The sequence below is a fragment of the Glycine soja genome, chromosome 5, assembly GCF_004193775.1.
Source record: "Glycine soja cultivar W05 chromosome 5, ASM419377v2, whole genome shotgun sequence".
Classification (NCBI taxonomy): domain Eukaryota; kingdom Viridiplantae; phylum Streptophyta; class Magnoliopsida; order Fabales; family Fabaceae; genus Glycine; species Glycine soja.
The window spans coordinates 43,398,873-43,420,885 of record NC_041006.1 but is presented as its reverse complement, the minus strand read 5'-3'; the positions used below and the strand labels follow the sequence as shown (position 1 = coordinate 43,420,885).

Genomic DNA, 22,013 nt, shown 5'->3' with positions numbered 1-22,013 from the left:
CTATATTATACTTACCGTTAAGTGAGCTAATTGAATGCTTCAGTTAAGAAGAGAAACATACTTCTAAGAGATAAGTACAGTTACGCAGTTATGGATTAAAAAGAAAAGGGACATGGATCCTCCAAAATAGTGTTTGAAGTCTCCCATCCAACTTCGGTCCACTGGCATGCAACAACCGATTTACAAATAACAATATTTCACAAAATGTGAATACAAAACAAGGACAAATCAAGGAATTTAACACAAATAATTAATATATTAAAATTAAAATTAAATTGTTTTAATATTATGCAAGTTCGATCTTTAGCAAAGAGTTCAAGTATCAATTGCAACCAGAGCAGTTTAGACCAATGCTTTGTATTACTAAGATACAATCATTTATAATTTTTTAATAGTATAAACTAAACATTTTAAGAGTCAAGATCCATGCAATTTCAAAAACAGCAGAGGATCTAAAGTCCAATTAAAACTCAACAGTAAAAATTATAACTAATTTTAAAATTTGTCACTCTTGATTTGATTGCTATCAATCTCAACTGTAATTTACAATGAACAAAGAACAATTGTAAGTCAACTTTATTCTTTAAAGTACATCTCGTCAACTTTAGAAAAGTCGTATCTAATTTAATTTAGTGACTAAACACTTGGGAGAAAAATACCTAAGGTGATGCTTTCATTATTTCTTACACAAATTTTTAACAACAGAAAATGAAACAAAAATAAAAATATTTTCTAGCAAACCATGACCACGAAGTGTGGCTCAACCGGCAACTTAAAACAACAAAATCTCACACCTTCAAAGGACAGAAGACCAAAATCACTAGGACAAATCGTTTGTGCCCAAACTGAACACTGAAAAAGTTTTTTAAAGATAAGCTTTGAGAAGCAACAGTGTGAACAAAGGGACGGGAACGGTTCTCATGTGACCAAGCAAAAATAAAGCAATTATCTTTGTTTCTACCAAAACAAACAAACAAAGAACCATAAAATACACTCCTGGAATAAGCTGAAAGTTAGACTGCCACACTTTCCATTGTTTTCTCCCATATAAACAAATTTGATACAAGAAATATGACGATTTTCAAATGACTAATAAAGGAGAAATAAGGATCAAATGAAATCGTTAACTTATTTAAAAGATCTCTATACGGCACCTTTCCTTCTTACCTCTACCTTTTTCTCTACTGAAGCAATTAAGCAACAAAACAATGACAGCTAAACCGAGCAAATTGGGAGACGTTCTATTTTTTCATGTCTTGATATTATCTACATATACGCATCAGCGGTTGAAAACCCTGAGCTGTTATATAATAAAACTCAGCTTGATATAATATATCTTTGATCGCCTTTAGTATTGTCACACCTGTTCATTTCCCTTGAGAATATTATACTTGCAAAGAGGACAAGTTGCATTCATCTTTAACCATTTCACTATGCATGTAGAATGGAAATGATGGTTACAAGGAAGAACATGAAGTTCAGCTCCATCCTCATAAGAAGAGATGCATATACAGCATTCCTGAAAAGGAAAAAGAAATTTGATTTATTACTTTCATAAATCTTTTAAATTTTATTATCCCAATGAAGAAATTAGATTTTTTTCCCTTTTTGGACAACCATAAATTCACACACAAAGAACTTACGGAGCTACAGCATGAATCTTTATATGCAGTGACTAAAACAGAAAATCAAGGAACCTCTTGCAGAAGTAATTAACTACACAAGGCTGAAAGAAATTAATTATGTGTTCTGTAAAACATACTGCATCCTCTGGTGAAAGTGTTCGTTCATTCACCGAATAACCGTTGCTGGTCTCCATAGGAATCATTGATCCTCCTCCCTCACCAGGTGTTTCCTCATTGCTTAACAATTGAAATCTGTATTTTGGAAGTATACTGAGATCTGATTCTGATGCACCCTCCTACAGTCTCATGAAATGAGGCAATGAGAACAAATAGAAAGCCAACAAATATTTGAAACTTTTTGTCATGATTTATTATTTTAAAAAAAGGAGGCATACCTGTCCTGCAACAGCATAGAGAATAGCAATAATACAGGGCAAACAACAACAGAGGGCAATTCCAATCAAGCATGCCAAAACAACACAAAAGATAGCAAAGAAGACATCAAATGCCAAAAAGACAACAGACAACCTGTACAAAACCAAAGAAGATATTTAATATCAGCAACATTGCATAATTCATCATGCAATCAACCAATTTTCTGTCAAAAAAATAAAAGCAATATTAAAAAACAAAATTAATTTTTAAAAAATCCTCTGTAAAGAAATTTTTAATTTAAAGAAAGACTATTTAGCTTTTTCTTTGGTCCATATTTAACATTCTGAGGTCTAATTTCACAAAACAAGAGTTACTCAATTGATTTCTCATATATTAGGATGGATTATGACATTGCAATCAAGAAAAAAAGGCCTTAACTTCATAAGAAATGGCATTAGTAATATAAGCATGGAGATGAGTGGTTTTCATACATAACTTTAAAATAAAAATAAAAGAGATACATCACAAAACAGATAGTATACTTGAAGGCGCCTTGCATTGGTCTATACTAACTGAAAATGGCATATCATTCTTATATAAATAAATAAACAAATATGAGCATACCTTTTGTAATCTTTTGAATGGAAAATCAAGATACCTCTGTATGCAGGTAAAATATTCTTATACAAGAATGCAATTTATTCATGCAAGAGCAAGTATTGTGTGTGCACGTGCACACCAATGTAAAGAGTTAACAAAATAATATAAGAATTATTCTTGAAATTCAGTCTAAATAAAGGCTTACCAGTATAAACGTGGAGCATCTTGCAGCAGAATATCACCACCAGAGACAACCCAATAAAAGCCCACCATCCACCAAAGTAATGAAATCATGGTATTCAATGACGCACATCGTTTTGTGAATCTGGGTTGTAGGTAATCAATTTCAGTATACCCAGTCAAGCACAGTCTAAAGGAAGTATATAATAATAAACCAAACAACATGTAAATAGTATATTAAAATGTTTTAGCAGCAAGGGCACTCATACAGTAAGAGACATTTAATTTTCTTTTCCCGCAGTGAATGGATAATCCAACAATTAGTTCTCATATTACACAAAATGAAGTATAGTTTCTGTACCAAAATATTCCATTGGCAAAAATCTTAATGACACTCGTACCTTTCAACATAACAAGCTAAATACCACTTTTACTAATCATACACATACACTAGAAAAGCTAATTATACCATAATGCTTTCACCCAAACATTATCTATAACTGCAACAGTCTAGTAACATCTCAGTCACCTCTGAATCAACTAAAGCTAGCATGAACTTGGTTCACATACCAGGGTAGGCCAGTAGTAGAGGGCTTCATTAGGTATTCAAATTAGCAACATGTCTTAGTTTTCCTCTTTAGTACTATGCATATGAAAGCCCTAAACTTGCATAATTAAAGTTTTAATCAGGATTTATGCATCGATATTGATGGTTTCATTAAGGGAATACACAAGAAGAAACAGGGAGCAGAACAAAGATTTTACGACAAAAGGAAACAGTCCCAGTGCGGCTATACAGTATACACATAACTCAGATTCTAGATCCTTTGTTGAAGTACATCTAAGATGCGGACATTAATAGGCAAAATTGAGTAAATGATTATTTTTTATGCCAGAGGGCAAGCCCTAATGCGACGGTAAAGTTACGTCTTAGTGATGGTTGGTCATGAGCTCGAATCACAAAACAATTTCTTTGCATATGCAAGAACTCATCAAAGTCAGGAAAGGCCTCACATCTTGACAAAAATACTTGCAATTATCTACAAACAAAGTCCTCATAGTGACAGCAAGATTCAAACTCATCTCCGTTGGCATAATTGAGTACATGTATAGGTAGTAGTGTGAATTCAAATGTCACAACTATTCATAACAACCCTAAATCAAACTAACACCAAGAAAACCTATGTTACCATGCACAAAACACTATTCGAAACCCACGCATAGCGAAAATTAACAAATTGGCGAGTTTACTTATAATCAAAATGGAGCAATTGAATTGAATTGAAATAAAATTGAACAAACCCGGAGGAAGAGGAACTCCCGGAGGTTCCAACATCGTCCTCGTCGCTATCGTTGACGTCGTCGTATTGGAGGCTGGCAGCAGATTCCTCGTCCCTGGGAGCGTCGTTCCTCCTGCGGTACTCGAGCCACACGAGGGCCACGTGGACGAGGCACTGCAGCGCGTAGCCGCAGATCCACCAGCGGATCGGCGTGTTGGGGTTCTCCTTGACGGTGCAGGCGAGCATCACCGCCGAGACCAGCACGAATGCCATGTTCCACGTCATGTCGAGCGCCACCACCGGCTTCGAGTAGGTCCAGTCGGCGCGGCGCTCCTCCAGCTCACGCGCCGCCGTCTCCCGGACCACGGCGGAGTGGCCGCGGCGGCCGAGGAGGAGCGCTAGGATGGGGAGGCGGGCGGCGGCATCGGGGCGCGGGAGAAGGAGCGGCGCGTGGGACTGAGGGACGGAGTTTGGGGATGACATAGTGATGATGGCTGGCTAGAGAGAGAAACGCATAACTGAAGTTGAAACAAATAGAGAGAAGATGGAAGCGTTTCTTCAAGTATATTATGGGGTTGACGTTGAATTTTACAGTGCCAGACCCAGGGAGAGGATCAGTTCAGAACACCCTAGTGCCTTCACAAGGACGCTTATACCCTTCTTCACTCTCTTTCTTTCCCGGTGTTATTCTTCGGACAAGTTTACGCTTACGCCTCTTGTTAGTTCTTCCCAACTTTTCATACTCTTGTTTTCTAAACCTCAATTATTTTCGATTTAATACAACATATCAATTTTAATATTTTTATATGATTCAATCGTAACTATACAATTATAATTAGTAATTTATATTTTACAATATATATAATATTATACTATACAAAAAATTATTCATTGTGTTAATAAATTATATTGATAATAAATATAAAACTTATTTTAACTTTATAGTTTTTGGAAATATATATAACATCGAGGGAGTCGAAACAATCTCAAAATATAACGAGAATTCATTCCTAAAATGCATTGGATATAATTTTTTTTAATTTAAACATATTTAAAGTAATTTTAGGCAAGTTCGAATTTGTGAAATGAGATAAATTATATAGACCCCAATGAACCAATACTTTATTTTCTAAGCAAAACACTTATTTTGATTTTGGTCCAAGAGGAAATGGTTATGCTGGAGAAGAAATTTTAGTTTGTTTTTAGTTTATTTATTAGTTGAAAAATTTATTTAACTGATAAATAAAAAAAATTTAGTAATTTTTATTTTTTTAAAAATGATATTTGAAGTAATATTTTTTAAAACATTGATTTCTAATTTTTTTTATATTTTATTTCATTTTTTAAATATATTTATCTGATTTTTTAGTATTTTTTTAAATATATTATAATTTTTTTATTTTTTTATCATTTCATATTTTTCAACTATTTTTACTATTAATTTTATCAAACACTTATAATTTTATAAACTAACTATTTTTTTTACAATTTCATAAGAATGTTGTATACAAAACTGCTTAATTGGACTATGAAATGTAGATCCTAAAAACAAAATGAAAAAAAATCGTACAACACCTTGAAATCATAAAAAGATAAAGTCTCGGCAATGGCACGACTTTAATAAAAAAAAGTTGTTATAAAAAACTTAAAGAACACCAAATTAGAAAATAAGAAATTTTATCGCCAGTTCGCTACTTAAAAAAATCAACAAATAAAAACTAAATTTAAAAACAGAATATTTTTAAAACACAAAATTGAAAGAAAAAAGTCGTGCTATACGACTTTTGGTATAAAAAAAACTAAAAATAAATAAAAGAAGTCGTATACACTTTCATGACTTAAAAAATAAATACGAAAATAAGTTGTAAGCAAAGTTACGAATTTATAGAAGATTATTTTTTTTGAAAAAAAAAATGTTGTATCGGAATGCTTGCTTTATAAGACAAAAATGGTCGTGATTATATACCCCAAAAAAAAATGGTCAGGGTTTCTTTAAATACAGGAGTTGGGATAACTTGATTATTAAAAATGTTGAGATTAGTTAAGTTCAATACTAAAATGAACGTTTTTCTAACCGGACTAAAGCATTATAAAGTCGGTTACTTCAGGGAACTTCTTATACAACAAATCGATAGGTTACATATTTGCAATAGGATCAGTCACCAGCATTCTAGGTAGCTGAGAAGCAGCCCATAAAGTACAACCATGTCAGTAACCATCAACGGAAATTTGTGGTACAACACGAGTTGCAATATTATGCAGCATACAAGACACGGATCATTGAAATAGTCACAAAGCATTCTATAATAATACCCAAGATTGGCTACAATATTTTTATCCAAAAGAAAAGAAAAAGATTGACAGCAATATTGAACACACACATTCATGCATGCAAAGACCTCCACCAAAATCATCTATAAGTTAAAAGTATGAAGGAGCCAACAGTTACACACACTTACACTTTACTAGAAGAATGTGCCATTCTAAATAAATACAAAACCTCCAAGGACAGATGAGTGCAAATGGTCATACTATTTAATTAATACCAAATTTTAATCAGGCTCAGCAACTAGATAGGACTCATCAAAGCAACAGGTAAGGGCTACAAACACAAGTTAGTAAAACAAGTATTACCAATTACCATGGTACATTTCACTCCAACAATCTCATCTAAAATTGCTAGGATAGACAAATTAATCTCTTCTTAGACTTTTGATTTATTTTTTCACAAATAATTAAAAGAATCACCCCATCTTCAAATATTATAAAAAATTATGAACCTTCCCTTAAGTACCCACTATGTATACAAAATTGAGTCACAGTTCAAACAGTCAGGAGTCATGAAATTTTGAAAACTTGTCATCTGAAATTGAATTATACTACGTTTTTCAATCCGCTAATCCTCTTTAAATCTCTTAGAAATGATTTGGGGAGAGGATTTGTTATCATTCATTTATCATTATTGCAGACTTAAATGACCTTTTCAGCATAAATTAGTCCAAAAATCAGAATGATATCCCTTAGTGATGTGATTGAACACAATTACTTAATATATTTTAAAAATAAAAAAAGTGATTTGATGACAATCCTTTAACCTGGTCAGAGGCATTATCTTGCAAGGTCTTTCCTCTTGGAGTTTCGTGGTATAGTCTTCTCTGGACATTTGGAGCTCCAAGTCGGCAACGAGGTAACCCCTGACTCAGCATCTACATCACCGTGGGTTTCGGTGAGAAAAATGTGAAGAGAGGAATGAACAGAAACTGGCCCTAGGTTTCTTTCATGAGTGAGAAAAACCATTACGATTACAATTACCGCGCGTTCACTGCTCTCACTTCCCGCTGCCTCAACGGGTGCAGAGCGACAGCGACGTTGTGTGTATATAATACAACTATAATTTTCAAATGAGCATAACTACGTCTTTGTATTGAAATTTTTTTATTTTTTTCACAATAATTTTTTTTAATCTATTTTACTTCTTCCGTTTTTACTCAAAATAAGAATAATTTGATAATTAAATTATTTCAAAAATTAATAATATTTTGTCATTATCTTTACTTAAATATTTTATTTCATTTAAATATACTTTATGTATTTGAATTTGAATTTTTAACATTTTTTAACCTATCATTGTTGTTTCTGTAAAAATAAATAAACTATCATTATTCTTGTTCTAATTATTTTTATATTATATTTTACTTAAATTCTTGTATTTAGTGTAATTTATCATATAATTTATTATAATTTTTTCTTTTTTCTATTAATCGCTAATTTAAATTTAAATTTTGAATATATTTTGACCTATTATTATCTTTATTTCAACTATTCTTGATCTGTCACATAATATGTTACATATTTCTAATTCTTTTCATTTATTTTATTTTAACATTTATCCTTACCTCTCATTATTTCAATCTAATTATTTTTTCATTAGTTTTCAATTAAATCAATTGTACATGATATATTTATTATATATTATAAAAAAAATTGTCAAGTAAGCAAATGTCACGCAATAACACTATTCATTTTCTCACTTAGATTCATCACTTATTAGTTGATAAAAAAATAATTTTATAATATTTAAACAACCATATAACATTACACTTTAATCCAAAATCTTAACTTTATTGATTTTTTTCTTCACTTATATGTTGTTGGACCTTCTCATTCTTATTTGATGTAGAATTTCAGCTCATACTCGTATTTCAACCATTACATTTATAAAATCTTTTCATATTATGATAATCAATTACTAAGTAAGCATTTTTTTTCTATTTTAAATTCATTAAAATATATAATTATATTAATATTAATTAAGTTAATTATAACTGGTATGATTCTGATTATTGAATATTCAAATTGATAATATATATATATATCTTAATTCCAATTTATAATATATTAAATTTAAATTACAAAATCTTACACGACTTGAGATTCATTAAAAACAAAACAATATGATAACTTCATTGGTCAATTCCTATATATAACATTATGTTTTTCATTTTCGTCATTTTTTCTAGAATAATCAAATGATATATAATAAATTTGTTGATTTTTAGGGTAACTATCTAAATAAAAAGTTATATTAATGATTTCTACATTAAGTATCTTCAAAGTCTTTCGGATTCTTATCAATGAATCCCTAAACACATGCATTAAATCTTTTGCTTAAGAAACAAACAAAACACAAGTTTTAAAATCTGATAATCTTATCAAAAGATTATGTTATGGAATATTGGTGATGGCAATTCTGTTAGTTTTTAGAATGACCGCGAGCGAGCTTGGCAACTTAAACCAGCATACCAACAGTTTGGTCCCTGTTGATCAGAATCTGAAGCTTATTTCTGATTTTATTACTGCTTTTGGAGTTTGGGATTTTCATATGTTTCAGAATATCATGACTCCTCAAATTCTAAATGTTGTTACAGCTATGTCACCTCTTAGTACTTGTGGCACTGCCAGATCCACCAGATCTCATTTTGAGATCCTACAGGAGATCACCTTAGTCTCCAGCATAGTATTACTTGTAATAGTGCCTCTGTCGTGGTTTTGAGCAATCCTTTTATTCAGATTTGTTTGCTTTTGCGGATGGTATCGGTTGTTTCTCAGCTCTTAATGCTAAGTTGTGGGCAATTTTTATAGGTATTTGTGTTGCTTGGGCCCGTGATTTTCATACCTCTATGTTGAATCGGATTCCCTCATTAATATTCAGCTCCTCAAATTGAAATATACAGCAACGCATCCAGCTTATGGGATTGTTAAGATGATTCCGGATTTCATTGATGATGGAGTACATATCACGTGGTCTCGTGCCCTTAGAGAGGCTAATCAAGTTGTTGATTGTTTTGCAAATTATGCTCACTCTCTTGGTGTTCAAATAAGAGGTTTAGATTTTATTCCTATTTTTGCTTCTAATGTGCTTTTGGCAGATCTAACTGCAACCGCATTTCCGCGGGATTTTTAGTGCTTTGTGGGTTTTTCCCCTCTTATTATAGAAAAAGTAATGTCAATTAGAAATAGAAACAAAAATATTTTACAAACTAAACTTAAAGATATTGTGTGTGTTTTTACCACCCTAATTATGATCTATGCGATTTATCATTGGTTTGAAATTTTAAGATGTGTTTGACAATATATTTCAGTTAATTTATAAATTTTTTATTAGTTAAAAAATTTGTAGTAAACAAATTTTTTTTAGTTTCTAAAAAATGTTAATTGAAGTAACATTTTTAAAACGTTAATTTATAACTTTTATATTTTTTATTTTGTCCTTTATATATTAATCTAATTTTCTAGTTGTCATTTTAAAATAAATCATGATTTTATTATTTTTTGTCGTTTTATATTTTTCAGCCACTTCAACAACTAATTTTATCAAACATTTTTCATTTAATAAGTTAGCTTTCAACTAATTTTTTAGTTTTCAAGTAACTTTTCTATTAATTTTATCAAACATAACCATATTATTAGAATTTGTATATTAGGTCAAGCAAATTGGATTGACTCACTACTATTCCATACATCAACAATTTATAATCAAATTAAACAAATGACTTATTGAATTTTAGTAACACTTAATATTCTTCATCTCTTTTCAGAAATATATTTTACGAGGTCGAACCAAGGGTTTTAGTGATAAAAATATTATTAAAACCAGTGGTTTGTATTTATATTGTGTTATTGTGTCAAAAGTTAATAAACTATAATATTTTATAATTACAATTTCTATATTTCATTCAATGAATAATACACTCTAGATGGAAAAATTTAAAATAAATTGAATAACACAACTAAAAATAAAAATAATTAATTATTCACATGAAAACCACAACAATCTCGTCTTTTAAAAAAATATTCTCCCTCCCACTTTTTCAATAAATTGTCTCTTTGTTGACAATGACATTTTTCAACTAACTCGTGAAAGGCTTGTTAAATGAGTTAAAACTGTTATTAGTAATAAACAAAAGAAATAAAATATAAAATGATGTGTAAGAATGAATTAGAATAAAAAAATTGGGGATAAATATATAAAGTGATGAGAAGGACAACCGGAGAAAAAAAATATGATAGTACCCGAGTTCTTGTCATTGAGAAAAACATTTGTTGTTTTTGATAAAAAAAAAGTGTAGAAAGAATGGAGAATGCAACAATGTTGAAATATTAGGAAGAAAAAAAAACACAAATAAGATTCAGGATAGAAAGAAAATTGAAAGTCACGAACTGAAAACTTTAAGAAAGAGTACAATTATGTTTTATAGATAAGATGCATAAAAAAGAGTGTGTGTAATTTTTCACGCCTAGTTCTCTTGCCCGCTTCGTTTGTCGGGCTTAAAGCGGAACTCAGATTCTCACTAAGAGGATTGAAAGCTTCATTTCATCAAACGAGACTTTGAAAGAGTGGTGTTAAAGAGGACTGAGGAGCCTCTTGAAGTCTTCGATCTCACAGATGGTTAGGTGTTCCTTCGCTTGTTGAGAAGCTTGGCTAGTTCTCCTTACTCGGATTCATCCGACCACCGCCCATGCTTTCAATTTCGTTGTGACGAGATCTAGTTCTGGAGTTAGAGTTAACATCTCTTAATGATCTAAGAGTTAGAATTAAATAACTTTGTAAGTGAAAGAGTGCAAGAATCGAGAAAAAATCACAGAATTAATTCGATAAAAATGGAGATCAAATAAGAAAATTTTCATTCTTTTTTATTTTCCATTTGTACATATGTTATTATTTTTGTTTTAAATATACAAACATATTTAAAAATAAAATCAACAAAGTGGAGACTTATAAGAATCTAAATGGCCTTGGTTTTGGATTATGGATGTTATTGATATAGATTTAAGAAACGAGTTTTGACCGTACTGAGTAAATAATTAACTAAACCCATAATTATTTATTTTGTAGTGGTCGGAAAACGAAAGTGTTTGCCCGCCACTATCAATTTACGAAAGCCTCCCCAAAACCCTACATCGCCATCTGTTCTCACACTTCTCAGTTTTCAGTTTCCTTCTCTCCATTCCTTTCCCCCTTCTCTTCCGCCAATTTCAATTTGCATTATTTTGCGTTTGTTTATCGGGAAAGCCGGGAACGAAGGAGAAAGAGGGCTTCAATTTCATTCCGGAATGTCGTGGGAAGACGAGATTGTGATGCGCGATGTCACGAATGCGGGCCTTGTTATCAGCGATCGCATTGGTCGTGAAGTTTCGTCTCAGCTCGACCTCGAAGAAGCTCTAGAAGCTTCCAGATACGCTAGCCACCCTTATTCCACTCACCCCCGAGAGGTATCACCTCAAAATCTAAGGGTTTCGATTTGTTATTGTTCTTGTTGTGTTCAACTATCCACGCTCCATAATTGCAGTTTTAGGGCTCGTTTGATTACACTTTTCACAAACAGTTCCTAGTTTTTTTTTTTTAAATTAAAAATCCGCTTGATTAATACAAACAATGAGGGAGAGGCGCTTACATTTAGCGCCCGAGAACAATTAAAACCCGCTTCTCCCGTATGTGTGCTAACTTTTAGTTATTCGGCATAGGGATCCCTATGGTGTGCGTGCCCCGAATGAATGTTTGGGATGGGGAAAACTAAATTCCACATTTATTAGCGTAAAATTGTGCTAAATTTTATTTTCACTTCACACGAGAAGTCATATTTGTTTGGGAAAGTTCAAACTTCAAACACGTGGGAGAGGCACTTACATTTAGTGCCAAATGCCTCCTACAAAGGACACCTGCGGGAAATTGGGGAAAAGGAAATGGCTAATTGATTTTAAAATAGAATGGCTAATTGATATTTGGAGATATTATGGAGGAGGGAAATATCAAAACGACAATATGGATTCTAGATATAGGGTGTGTCCAAGGTTTTAAATTGCGGTAGTGTTTTTGTTGCGTTTCTTGATATTGTAGGAAACTGCGGGCAAATGTGGCCACAATTGCTGTTGCGGACACTTGAAAAACCTTGACTTTGCAGTCAAAATCACAGTCGCACAGTGTCATCAATGGCAGAAAGCCAAAATTCCACCATATAAACATGCCATTGCGGCCTATGGCACAACCATAGTCGGCCTCCCTTCACAAATTGCCTATGGCGGTTGGCAAAAAATCTGTCACGCCATTCCGCCATGATGGTCATGGCGCTGCCATTTAACAACATTGCGGTTGCGGACCGTTTCTTAAAACCATGGGTGTGTCTGTTAGCATATTTAATGAGGTTGTAGTTCAGTTTTACTCTCTCCAACTAATTGCATTATTTAATGCTGTTTCAGTGGCCCCCTTTAGTTGAGGTGGTGAATACCTGGGAGTTGCCTCCCGTGCTCATTGAAAGATACAATGCAGCTGGTGGGGAAGGAACTGCTTTTTGTGGAATATTTCCTGAAATACGAAGGGCGTGGGCGTCTGTGGACAATTCATTGTTTCTTTGGCGTTTTGATAAGTGGTAAGTTTTATGATGACGAGTAATTAGACATTTCCCGTACTCATTTTTTGAATGAAAGTTGTCTTTCCTTCTTTTCTTTTGGATGGAGTTGCCTTCTGCATTTTTTATTTGGTAGACATTCAAGCAATGAAAGGACTTCATATTTATTAGTGATCTACTCTCTCCCTGACCTTATGAAAAAATTAAAAAAAAATATTATTTCCCCCTTTTTTTTCTTTCACCTTTTAAATGCTTTACATTTGTGGCATGAGCCCTCACAGACTATTGCATGAATTCTTATTAGGTGTTATTTGCTGGTCCTTTGCAATAGTTTCTGCTTCTAGTTTCAGTAATAGCCTAATAGGTGTGTGAATGTTACTGGGACAATGTTTTTGACTAAGCTGTTAGAAAAGGTTTAAGGGTGCTAGACGTTTGAAGATAAGCTTTCTATGCATTTAATTTCTTTAAGTTTCTGTTTGAACTCTCGTTTTTTGAACTACAATTTCTGTTCTATAATTATTTTGTCTGTTTAATTGTTAATCTACAATAAATTGGTAAGGAATAATCTAAGGGGGCTAAATGTTGTTTCAACTGTTGCCGTGCTCTAATTAAAAACCTTTAGAGCTATTTGGTGGAACTCATATTTACATTTGCTACAGTACTTCTAACCTAACATTGCTGCTTCCACAGGGATGGCCAATGTCCTGAATTTAGTGGGGAAGAGCAAGCTATTTGTGCAGTTGGTCTTGCAAAATCAAAACCTGGAGTTTTTGTTGAAGCTATTCAATATCTTTTAGTTTTAGCGACACCTGTTGAGGTATTAACCATTTTATGTTTTAGAGATTCTCCAACGACTTGTGTACTTGAATATTGTATTTATGAACTAATTCTTTTTGTTATGCGTTAAATTGCTTATTTTTACCTTGAGCAACATCTCGTGTGTTGGTTTTCCTTTTGAATACTGTTCCTCGGTTTTTCTTCCTCGAAGTACAACATCTTATTTCTTTCTTGAATGTTTTAATTGAACATTTCTTAATTGTTGATCAACTTTTTCAACTTGATTTTATCTGGTTCTCTCTATGTGGACAGTTGAATAGTATCTTCTTGGCTTGTTGATTGCCCGCTGATTGGGCAAAAAGTAGCTGCTTTCCCTAAACTTTGGTATTGATGATGATAATAAGTAGTTTGGTTAGCTTTCTGAATTATTTATCCCTTCATTTCTATTCCAGTTCATGTTACTAAGAAGTTGGAGATTTTGTAATTTTGGCTCAGTCAATAGGGTTTTTTATATACTATTCTTTAATTCATAAGATAAAAGGGAGAAGAAAAATCACCTGATAGGAAACATAAAAGATCCATATACTTTAGTGTGGTGGTTTTGTTAGTTATATATTCAATATTCAATATATGCTGCTAAGTTTTCTGTGACATGCTATAAGATATTTTTTGTTCATCAATAAAAGGGTTTTGTATGACAAGTTTCCAATGAATGATTTGCAGTATGTTCTTTCCAGAACCCCATGTGGGAGCAGTATTGTTTCTTACCTTGTCCTTTTTATCAGTTAATTTTAGTAGGAGTATGCTGCTCTGGAGGAGCAGATGGTTCAGATCCATTTGCAGAAGTTACATTGCAGCCATTGCCAGAGCATACAATACCATCTGATGGGGTTACAATGACTTGTGTGGCATGTACTAATAAGGGCCGCATTTTCCTTGCTGGTCGGGATGGCCACATATATGAGATTCTTTATTCAACTGGTTCTGGATGGCAAAAACGGTGCAGAAAAATCTGCATCACTGCTGGTTTGGGAAGTGTAATTTCAAGGTACATTTTGTTTTCTTAATTGTTTTAGATATACTAGTCGTTAACTGTCATGCTTGATTGCAAATTAATTTTTTTAATTGTAGAATTGTTATGGTATATAAAGTTACCTGATTTTTTTGTAGCTAAACATTCCTTTGCTAATTTCTTAGTAATTTAATATTAGCTGTTATTTGCAGATGGGTTATACCAAATGTATTCAGTTTTGGAGCTGTTGACCCCATTGTTGAAATGGTTTTTGACAACGAGAGACAAATATTGTATGCACGAACGGAAGAGATGAAGCTTCAAGTTTATGTTCTAGGACCAAACGGTGATGGCCCCTTAAAGAAAGTAGCTGAAGAAAGGAATCTTGTCAATCAGAGGGATGCACATTATGGAGCTAGACAATCGACAGGGTCAAGAGTCTCTAGTCGATCTCCAAAGCCATCTATTGTTTGCATCTCACCTTTATCTACACTTGAATCCAAGTGGCTACATCTTGTTGCTGTTTTATCAGATGGCAGAAGGATGTACCTATCTACCTCTCCTTCTAGTGGAAGCTTGACTGGGTTCAACACCAACCACCACAAGCCTAGCTGTTTAAAGGTTGTCACTACAAGGCCTGCTCCTCCTTGGGGTGTTAGTGGTGGTCTCACCTTTGGAGCCATGGCTCTTGCTGGTAGACCTCCGAATGAGGATCTCTCCCTGAAAGTTGAGGCAGCTTATTATTCTGCTGGAACTCTTATCCTTTCTGATGCATCACCTTCGACCATGTCTTCACTCCTTGTTTTGAACAGGGATTCAAGCTCACAATCATCACCGTCGGGTAATCTAGGAACAAGTACGAGAAGTTCCCGGGCATTAAGGGAGTCGGTATCTTCTTTACCAGTTGAAGGACGAATGCTTTCTGTGGCAGATGTTTTACCTTTGCCAGATACCGCAGCTACTGTGCAGTCTCTATATTCGGAAATTGAGTTTGGTGGTTATGAGAGCTCTATGGAATCATGTGAAAGGGTGTCTGGCAAACTCTGGGCAAGAGGGGATCTTGCAACCCAACATATACTACCAAGAAGAAGGATTGTCGTCTTCAGCACCATGGGCATGATGGAAATTGTTTTTAACAGGCCACTGGACATTATAAGGCGGCTATTGGAATCCAACTCTCCACGATCAGTTTTAGAAGATTTCTTCAATCGTTTTGGTGCAGGTGAGGCAGCTGCAATGTGTCTAATGTTAGCTGCAAGAATAGTGCATTCTGAAAACCTTATCAGCAATGTTATTGCTGAGAAGGCAGCTGAAGCTTTTGAGGACCCAAGAGTTGTTGGCATGCCACAACTTGAAGGTAGTAATGCATTATCAAACACAAGAAGTGCTGCTGGTGGATTTAGCATGGGCCAGGTTGTTCAGGAGGCTGAGCCTGTATTTTCAGGTGCACATGAAGGGCTCTGTTTGTGTTCATCTAGATTACTTTTTCCTCTGTGGGAACTTCCTGTAATGGTTGTAAAGGGAAGTTTAGGCCCTTCAGGCACTCTATCTGAAAATGGAGTAGTTGTGTGCAGACTCTCTGTTGGGGCTATGCAAGTCCTTGAACAGAAACTCCGATCTTTGGAGAAATTCTTAAGATCTAGAAGGAACCAGAGGAGGGGACTTTATGGCTGTGTAGCAGGTTTAGGAGATCTGAGTGGTTCCATTCTGTATGGTAATGGTTCGGCATTAGGAGCCGGGGATCGAAACATGGTAAGAAACTTATTTGGTGCGTATTCCAGAAATATGGAGTCCAATGGTGGCAGAACATCTAATAAACGGCAAAGGTTGCCATATAGTCCTGCTGAATTAGCTGCCATGGAGGTGAGCCTACATTTTTAAATGTTTGCATATGTGGCATGTTTTGTAAGTAATTGGTTTAGTTTCTTCTCACTTGGGTTTGTTGTGCCACAGGTGAGGGCAATGGAGTGCATTAGGCAGTTGCTCCTTAGATCTGGTGAAGCCCTATTTTTGCTTCAACTTCTTTCACAGCATCACGTGACTCGATTGATTCAGGGATTTGATTCTAACCTTCAACAAGCATTAGTTCAGTTGACATTTCATCAACTAGTTTGTTCTGAGGAGGGTGACCATCTTGCTACAAGACTTATATCTGTTCTCATGGAGGTAAATCCCTGTTTAGGAAGCCATGAAGGAGATTTGATCTACAAAAAGTTTATGCATTAATGGAGTTTTCTTCTTTTTTTTCTTTCATAAAGTTTTGTATCTTCTATAATAATTAGTTTCCTGAACAATACTCTGCTCCAGTATTATACTGGTCCTGATGGCAGGGGCACTGTAGATGACATTAGTAGGAGATTGAGAGATGGTTGTCCAAGCTACTATAAGGAGTCTGATTACAAATTCTTTTTAGCCGTGGAAGCCCTAGAGAGAGCTGCTATGACTATAGATGCTAAGGACAAGGAGAATCTTGCAAGGGAAGCATTTAATTCCTTAAGTAAAGTTCCAGAGTCTGTGGACCTACGAACTGTTTGCAAACGTTTTGAGGATTTAAGGTACACCTTTTTTTCCTTTGTTGCTCTCCTCCATTTTCTTGACGAGCATCATCTATTTTCATGGCCTATGATTTTAAGCCTTCAATCTGAAAGTCAAAAGCTCTTTCCCACTGCAGATTTTATGAAGCTGTTGTGCGCTTACCACTACAAAAGGCACAGGCTATTGACCCTGCAGGCGATGCTTATAATGATGAAATTGATGCAACTGTCAGAGAGCAAGCACTTGCTCAGCGGGGGCAGTGTTATGAAATAATTATCGGTGCTTTGCGGTCTCTGAAAGGTGACACCTTACAGAGAGAATTTGGGACTCCTATTAGATCAACTGCTTCACAATCTGCTCTTGATCCAGCCTCTCGGAAAAAATATATATGTCAAATTGTTCAGCTGGGTGTCCAATCACCTGACAGAATTTTCCACGAGTATCTTTACCAGGCTATGATTGATTTAGGTCTCGAGAATGAATTGCTAGAGTATGGGGGTCCTGACCTGTTGCCATTTTTGCAAAGTGCCGGTCGTAATTCTCTACACGAGGTTGTTTATTATCTCTTTCTCCCCAGTAACTAATTGAGGGATAACTGTTCACTAGGTCAAAAGGCACAAATATTGTCTATTACAATTTGACTGTATATGTTTTGTATGCAGACGCTACACCCTGCCATACTTTTCATAATATTTCGTTGTAAATTTAGTCCTCTTGTTTTTCTGGATCTGCTAGGTTCGTGCTGTGACAGCCACAATTTCTCCAGTGGGACAATCGGGAGCACCTATGTCATCTAATCAAGTCAAGTACTATGAACTTTTGGCACGGTATTATGTTTTGAAACGCCAACATATGCTTGCAGCTCATGCGTTGCTTAGACTAGCTGAAAGGCGTTCTATTGATGGAGTTCCTACTCTTGAACTGAGGTTAATCAAGTTCTCACTTTCCTTGTCTTTATCATCTCTTTTTTTCTCAAACAACTCCTGTTTCTTATGTGCTTGCGATGACTCAAGTTCACTAACGTGTCCATGACTGTACTTGCAAGACTCTGCACTTTACATGTATCAAGTTGATCTCCTCTTCCACTTAAGGCCTCTACATGGTTCTCTAGAATTTAGTAGGATTGCTGAATTTGTTTTATATGCTTGCATGGATATCTTCTAATAATTTTTAATTTGTAAAATTCAGGTGTCAATACCTAAGTAATGCAGTTCTACAGGCCAAAAATGCAACTAATAGTGATGGGTTAGTAGGTTCTGGTCGAAGTTCCATTGACAGTGGGTTCCTAGATTTGCTTGAAGGGAAGCTTGCTGTTCTTCGGTTCCAGATAAAAATCAAAGAAGAACTAGAGTCTGTGGCTTCCAGGTCTGATGTTTTACCTGCCACACCAGATTCTGCTGAAAATGGTGTAGTGCCTGAGGGAAGTTCTACTGCTGATGCTAATTTTGCAAATGCAACACGAGAGAAGGCTAAAGAGCTAGCTTCAGATGTAAAGAGCATAACCCAGTTATATAATGAATATGCTGTTCCCTTTGGGCTCTGGGAGGTACTTTCATTCTTTTTTTGTTTGTTTTTTGTTTTTTGGTTAGATTTGTGCAGCTTTAGATTTTTCTCTTCTGCTTGTTCACTTTATGTTAGTTTTGAACTAGTTGAATATCTAAGAGTGTGATAATGAAAACTAACAGGTATCCATCAAAGTCTTTTGAGCTTTAGTATCTAGATTATTGATGGCAACTGAAATTCAGGTGGGGCTGGAAAGGATGATCCATTGTTACATCCTTGCCCATCATCTTTATAGTGCATTCCAGAATAGGGCATGTGGCATAATAACTATTATGTTGACTGTTTAGCATAGAAGTTATATATTGTTATATTATATATTGTGTAGTAATAACTGTCATGCTGGATGTTCTTGAATTTAGGATCAATTATTTATTATTAGTATTAGATATATGTGTAGTATGAAGTAGTAGAGAGATTTGTGTGTTAATTCCCTGTAGCTTGGACAGAAAGCTCCTCTCTGTAGGAGTCTGTCTCTGGGACAGCAACTACTGCTGTAGTGTCTGTATTTTGTGCGATTCAATAATGCTATTCATCAATCTATTGGTGTTCTATCAATTATTCTGAGCAATTTGCTTTCAGATGTCACTTTGTTGAAATAGGGAAGAAAAAGGAGGCATTATTATTTTTAAAGAAAGAAAATGAAGGATTTGAGGTCCTCATACTCATTTTATTAAATTTAAATTTTCAAAATTCCATTACCACCTGTTTTATGGAAGTTCTACAAATCAATTATGTTATGTAAACTAGTAAATTTATTCATTCATGTTCACCTCCTTCCCTTTTTTCCATTTATTTATTTTAGCAAAACCAAATTGTGAAATATATTTATGATTTCTTTTCTTTCCTATGATACAAAATTAGATGTGGGGAATTTGTGACCTTTTTTTTCCCTCTTCTCTCTTGTCAAATTCTTTCTCTATTTTCAAGCCAAAAAAGCATTACTGAATATGTTGTATCTGCTACTGTACTGCGGATGATTTTGTCATTGTGGTTTTGAAGTATTTTTGTTGAAAAGATTGTCATTATAGTGTGAAATTTATTTATCGGAGTTCCTGTTAACAGTTCTTCATTTCCTACTTTTTCTTTAGATATGCCTGGAGATGCTGTACTTTGCCAATTTTTCCAGTGATACTGACAGCAGCATTGTCAGAGAGACATGGGCTAGACTTATAGATCAAGCTATATCAAGAGGGGGTATTGCTGAAGCTTGCTCAGTACTAAAGAGGGTCGGGCCCCGCATTTATCCTGGTGATGGAGCTGTTTTACCACTCGACATTATTTGTCTTCACTTAGAGAAGGCTGGACTGGTACATATTCCGACTCACTGATTGATTTTTACAGTAGATGCTACTCAAGTATTATTATTTCTACCCTTGTACTCTCTAGAACACCTTTCAGTTCTGGTGGGTAGGATTTGGTGGAATTATTACTTTAATCTTAGATATGAATTCATGTCTTTATGTAGGAGAGGTTAAATTCTGGGGTTGAAGCTGTTGGAGATGAAGATGTTGCAAGAGCCCTTGTTTCTGCTTGTAAGGGTGCAGCTGAACCTGTATTGAATGCATATGACCAATTGTTATCAAATGGGGCTATTTTGCCATCCGCAAGTGTTAGATTACGTATGCTGAGATCGGTTCTAGTGGTACTTCGAGAGTGGGCAATGTCTGTATATTCACAAAGAATGGGTAGCAGTGCCGCTGGGCATTCCCTAATACTAGGTGGAGGATTCTCATCGGAACGTACTATTGCTAGCCAAGGAATTCGGGACAAGATCACAAGTGCAGCAAACAGGTTGACTTCATGTATTCATCTTATTAATCTAGTCCTTTTGACATTTATTGTGGACATAATTTCTATCAATTTAATAGAAAGAGGTATAGTTCTTTGTATTTGTTCCTTGATTGATATGCATCATGTTGTATTAGCTGATTTCTCGAATCTTCCATTCTTTAACCTGTGCACCCGTTCTCATCTTCCATTGTATAGATATATTGTTTATATCCAATTATAGTTTTGATCTGATTGAATTTTACATGCAGGTATATGACTGAATTGCGGAGGTTAGCCCTTCCACAGAACCAAACAGAACATGTCTACCGAGGTTTTAGAGAACTTGAAGAATCGTTTATAAGCCAACATTCATTTGATCGATTTTGATGTTTGTTGCAATATATAGTGTTGTATCAATTGTTCTTGTCATATAAATTATTCTCAAATAAGTTGTTTTTAATTTTCCATATTGGAGCTCATGTGATTCTCTTACTATGATCTCGTGTATCAATTAGAAATATATAGAGCCTAATTTTGAAAGTCTCGCGGCCTGCTCAATGTATCGGCCAAGTTGTGATACCAATCAGTTCTCTACTGGCGTCAGGATTCACTTCATAATCCAAACTCCAGATATGTCAAGTAGTAAAATATGTATGGGTTGCTTTTAAGCATTATTTTCATTTCAATTCTGAAGAATGTTTAAACGCTTCGTAAGTCCATATTTCATGGTTGATATCGTCATGCGTCTAACATCAAGAGTGTCTGTATAGGGCATATCCGCGTTTTTTTTCTTTCCCTTAACTCAATTCAAATCAGAGCGTTTCAGTGTATATTAAATCTTAAAATATAAATTTGAATAATCATTTTCGAGAGTGAAAACCTTTCTTTCCCAATTAGATAGTGGTTTTTACATAATTTAAGAGAAAGATAGTAAGTGAGTTTGATCTTTAACGAAAATAATTTTTAATTGGGTTTTACTTATTTTTTGGTCAAATTTTGAATTAGTTAAAAAAAATTTCTCAATAAATTGAAGAGTCAAGATTAAAAAAATATTAAAATATATTTTTTGCTTTTATAAAATATTCAAAGTTTGTTTTTAGTTCTATAAAAAATTGTTTGATTATTGTCCTTACAAATTTATAATGTGAACTTTTTACTTTGAAATTAGGTTTGAAAGAGATTCAACCTACCTAGTGTTCTTTTTTATTTTAAAATTTAAAATACAGGATTTGCGGTGGTTAAAAATATCACAAATTTCATAAAATCTCAACAAGATTCATTGTTCATAAAATCAAATGTCTAATTTATCAAGTTTAAATATATCTTAAACCAATTAATAGTTCATTATCATTATGATCACAATTATCATTATCACCGTGATAATTATCAC

At 34.2% G+C, this 22,013-nt stretch overlaps 2 protein-coding genes across 2 annotated transcripts; one reads left to right on the top strand and one right to left on the bottom strand.

Moving 5' to 3' along the window:
• Positions 1–937: 937 nt before the first annotated feature.
• On the bottom strand, positions 938–4,783 carry LOC114413666 (E3 ubiquitin protein ligase RIE1-like). Its single transcript, XM_028378175.1, has 5 exons — positions 4,083–4,783; positions 2,806–2,925; positions 2,021–2,153; positions 1,763–1,921; positions 938–1,519 (listed from the first exon to the last, which is right to left on the bottom strand). Exons 1-5 carry the CDS (start codon positions 4,541–4,543, stop codon positions 1,358–1,360), a joined length of 1,035 nt encoding a protein of 344 aa, XP_028233976.1. The 5' UTR covers positions 4,544–4,783; the 3' UTR covers positions 938–1,357.
• Positions 4,784–11,674: 6,891 nt separating this feature from the next.
• On the top strand, positions 11,675–21,309 carry LOC114413665 (nuclear pore complex protein NUP155-like). Its single transcript, XM_028378174.1, has 13 exons — positions 11,675–11,833; positions 12,818–12,987; positions 13,657–13,783; positions 14,529–14,791; positions 14,968–16,618; positions 16,709–16,921; positions 17,063–17,310; positions 17,427–17,841; positions 18,026–18,216; positions 18,479–18,836; positions 19,942–20,160; positions 20,319–20,644; positions 20,893–21,309. The coding sequence occupies exons 1-13, from the start codon at positions 11,675–11,677 to the stop codon at positions 21,008–21,010; spliced, it is 4,458 nt and encodes a 1,485-aa protein (XP_028233975.1). The 3' UTR covers positions 21,011–21,309.
• Positions 21,310–22,013: the final 704 nt, after the last annotated feature.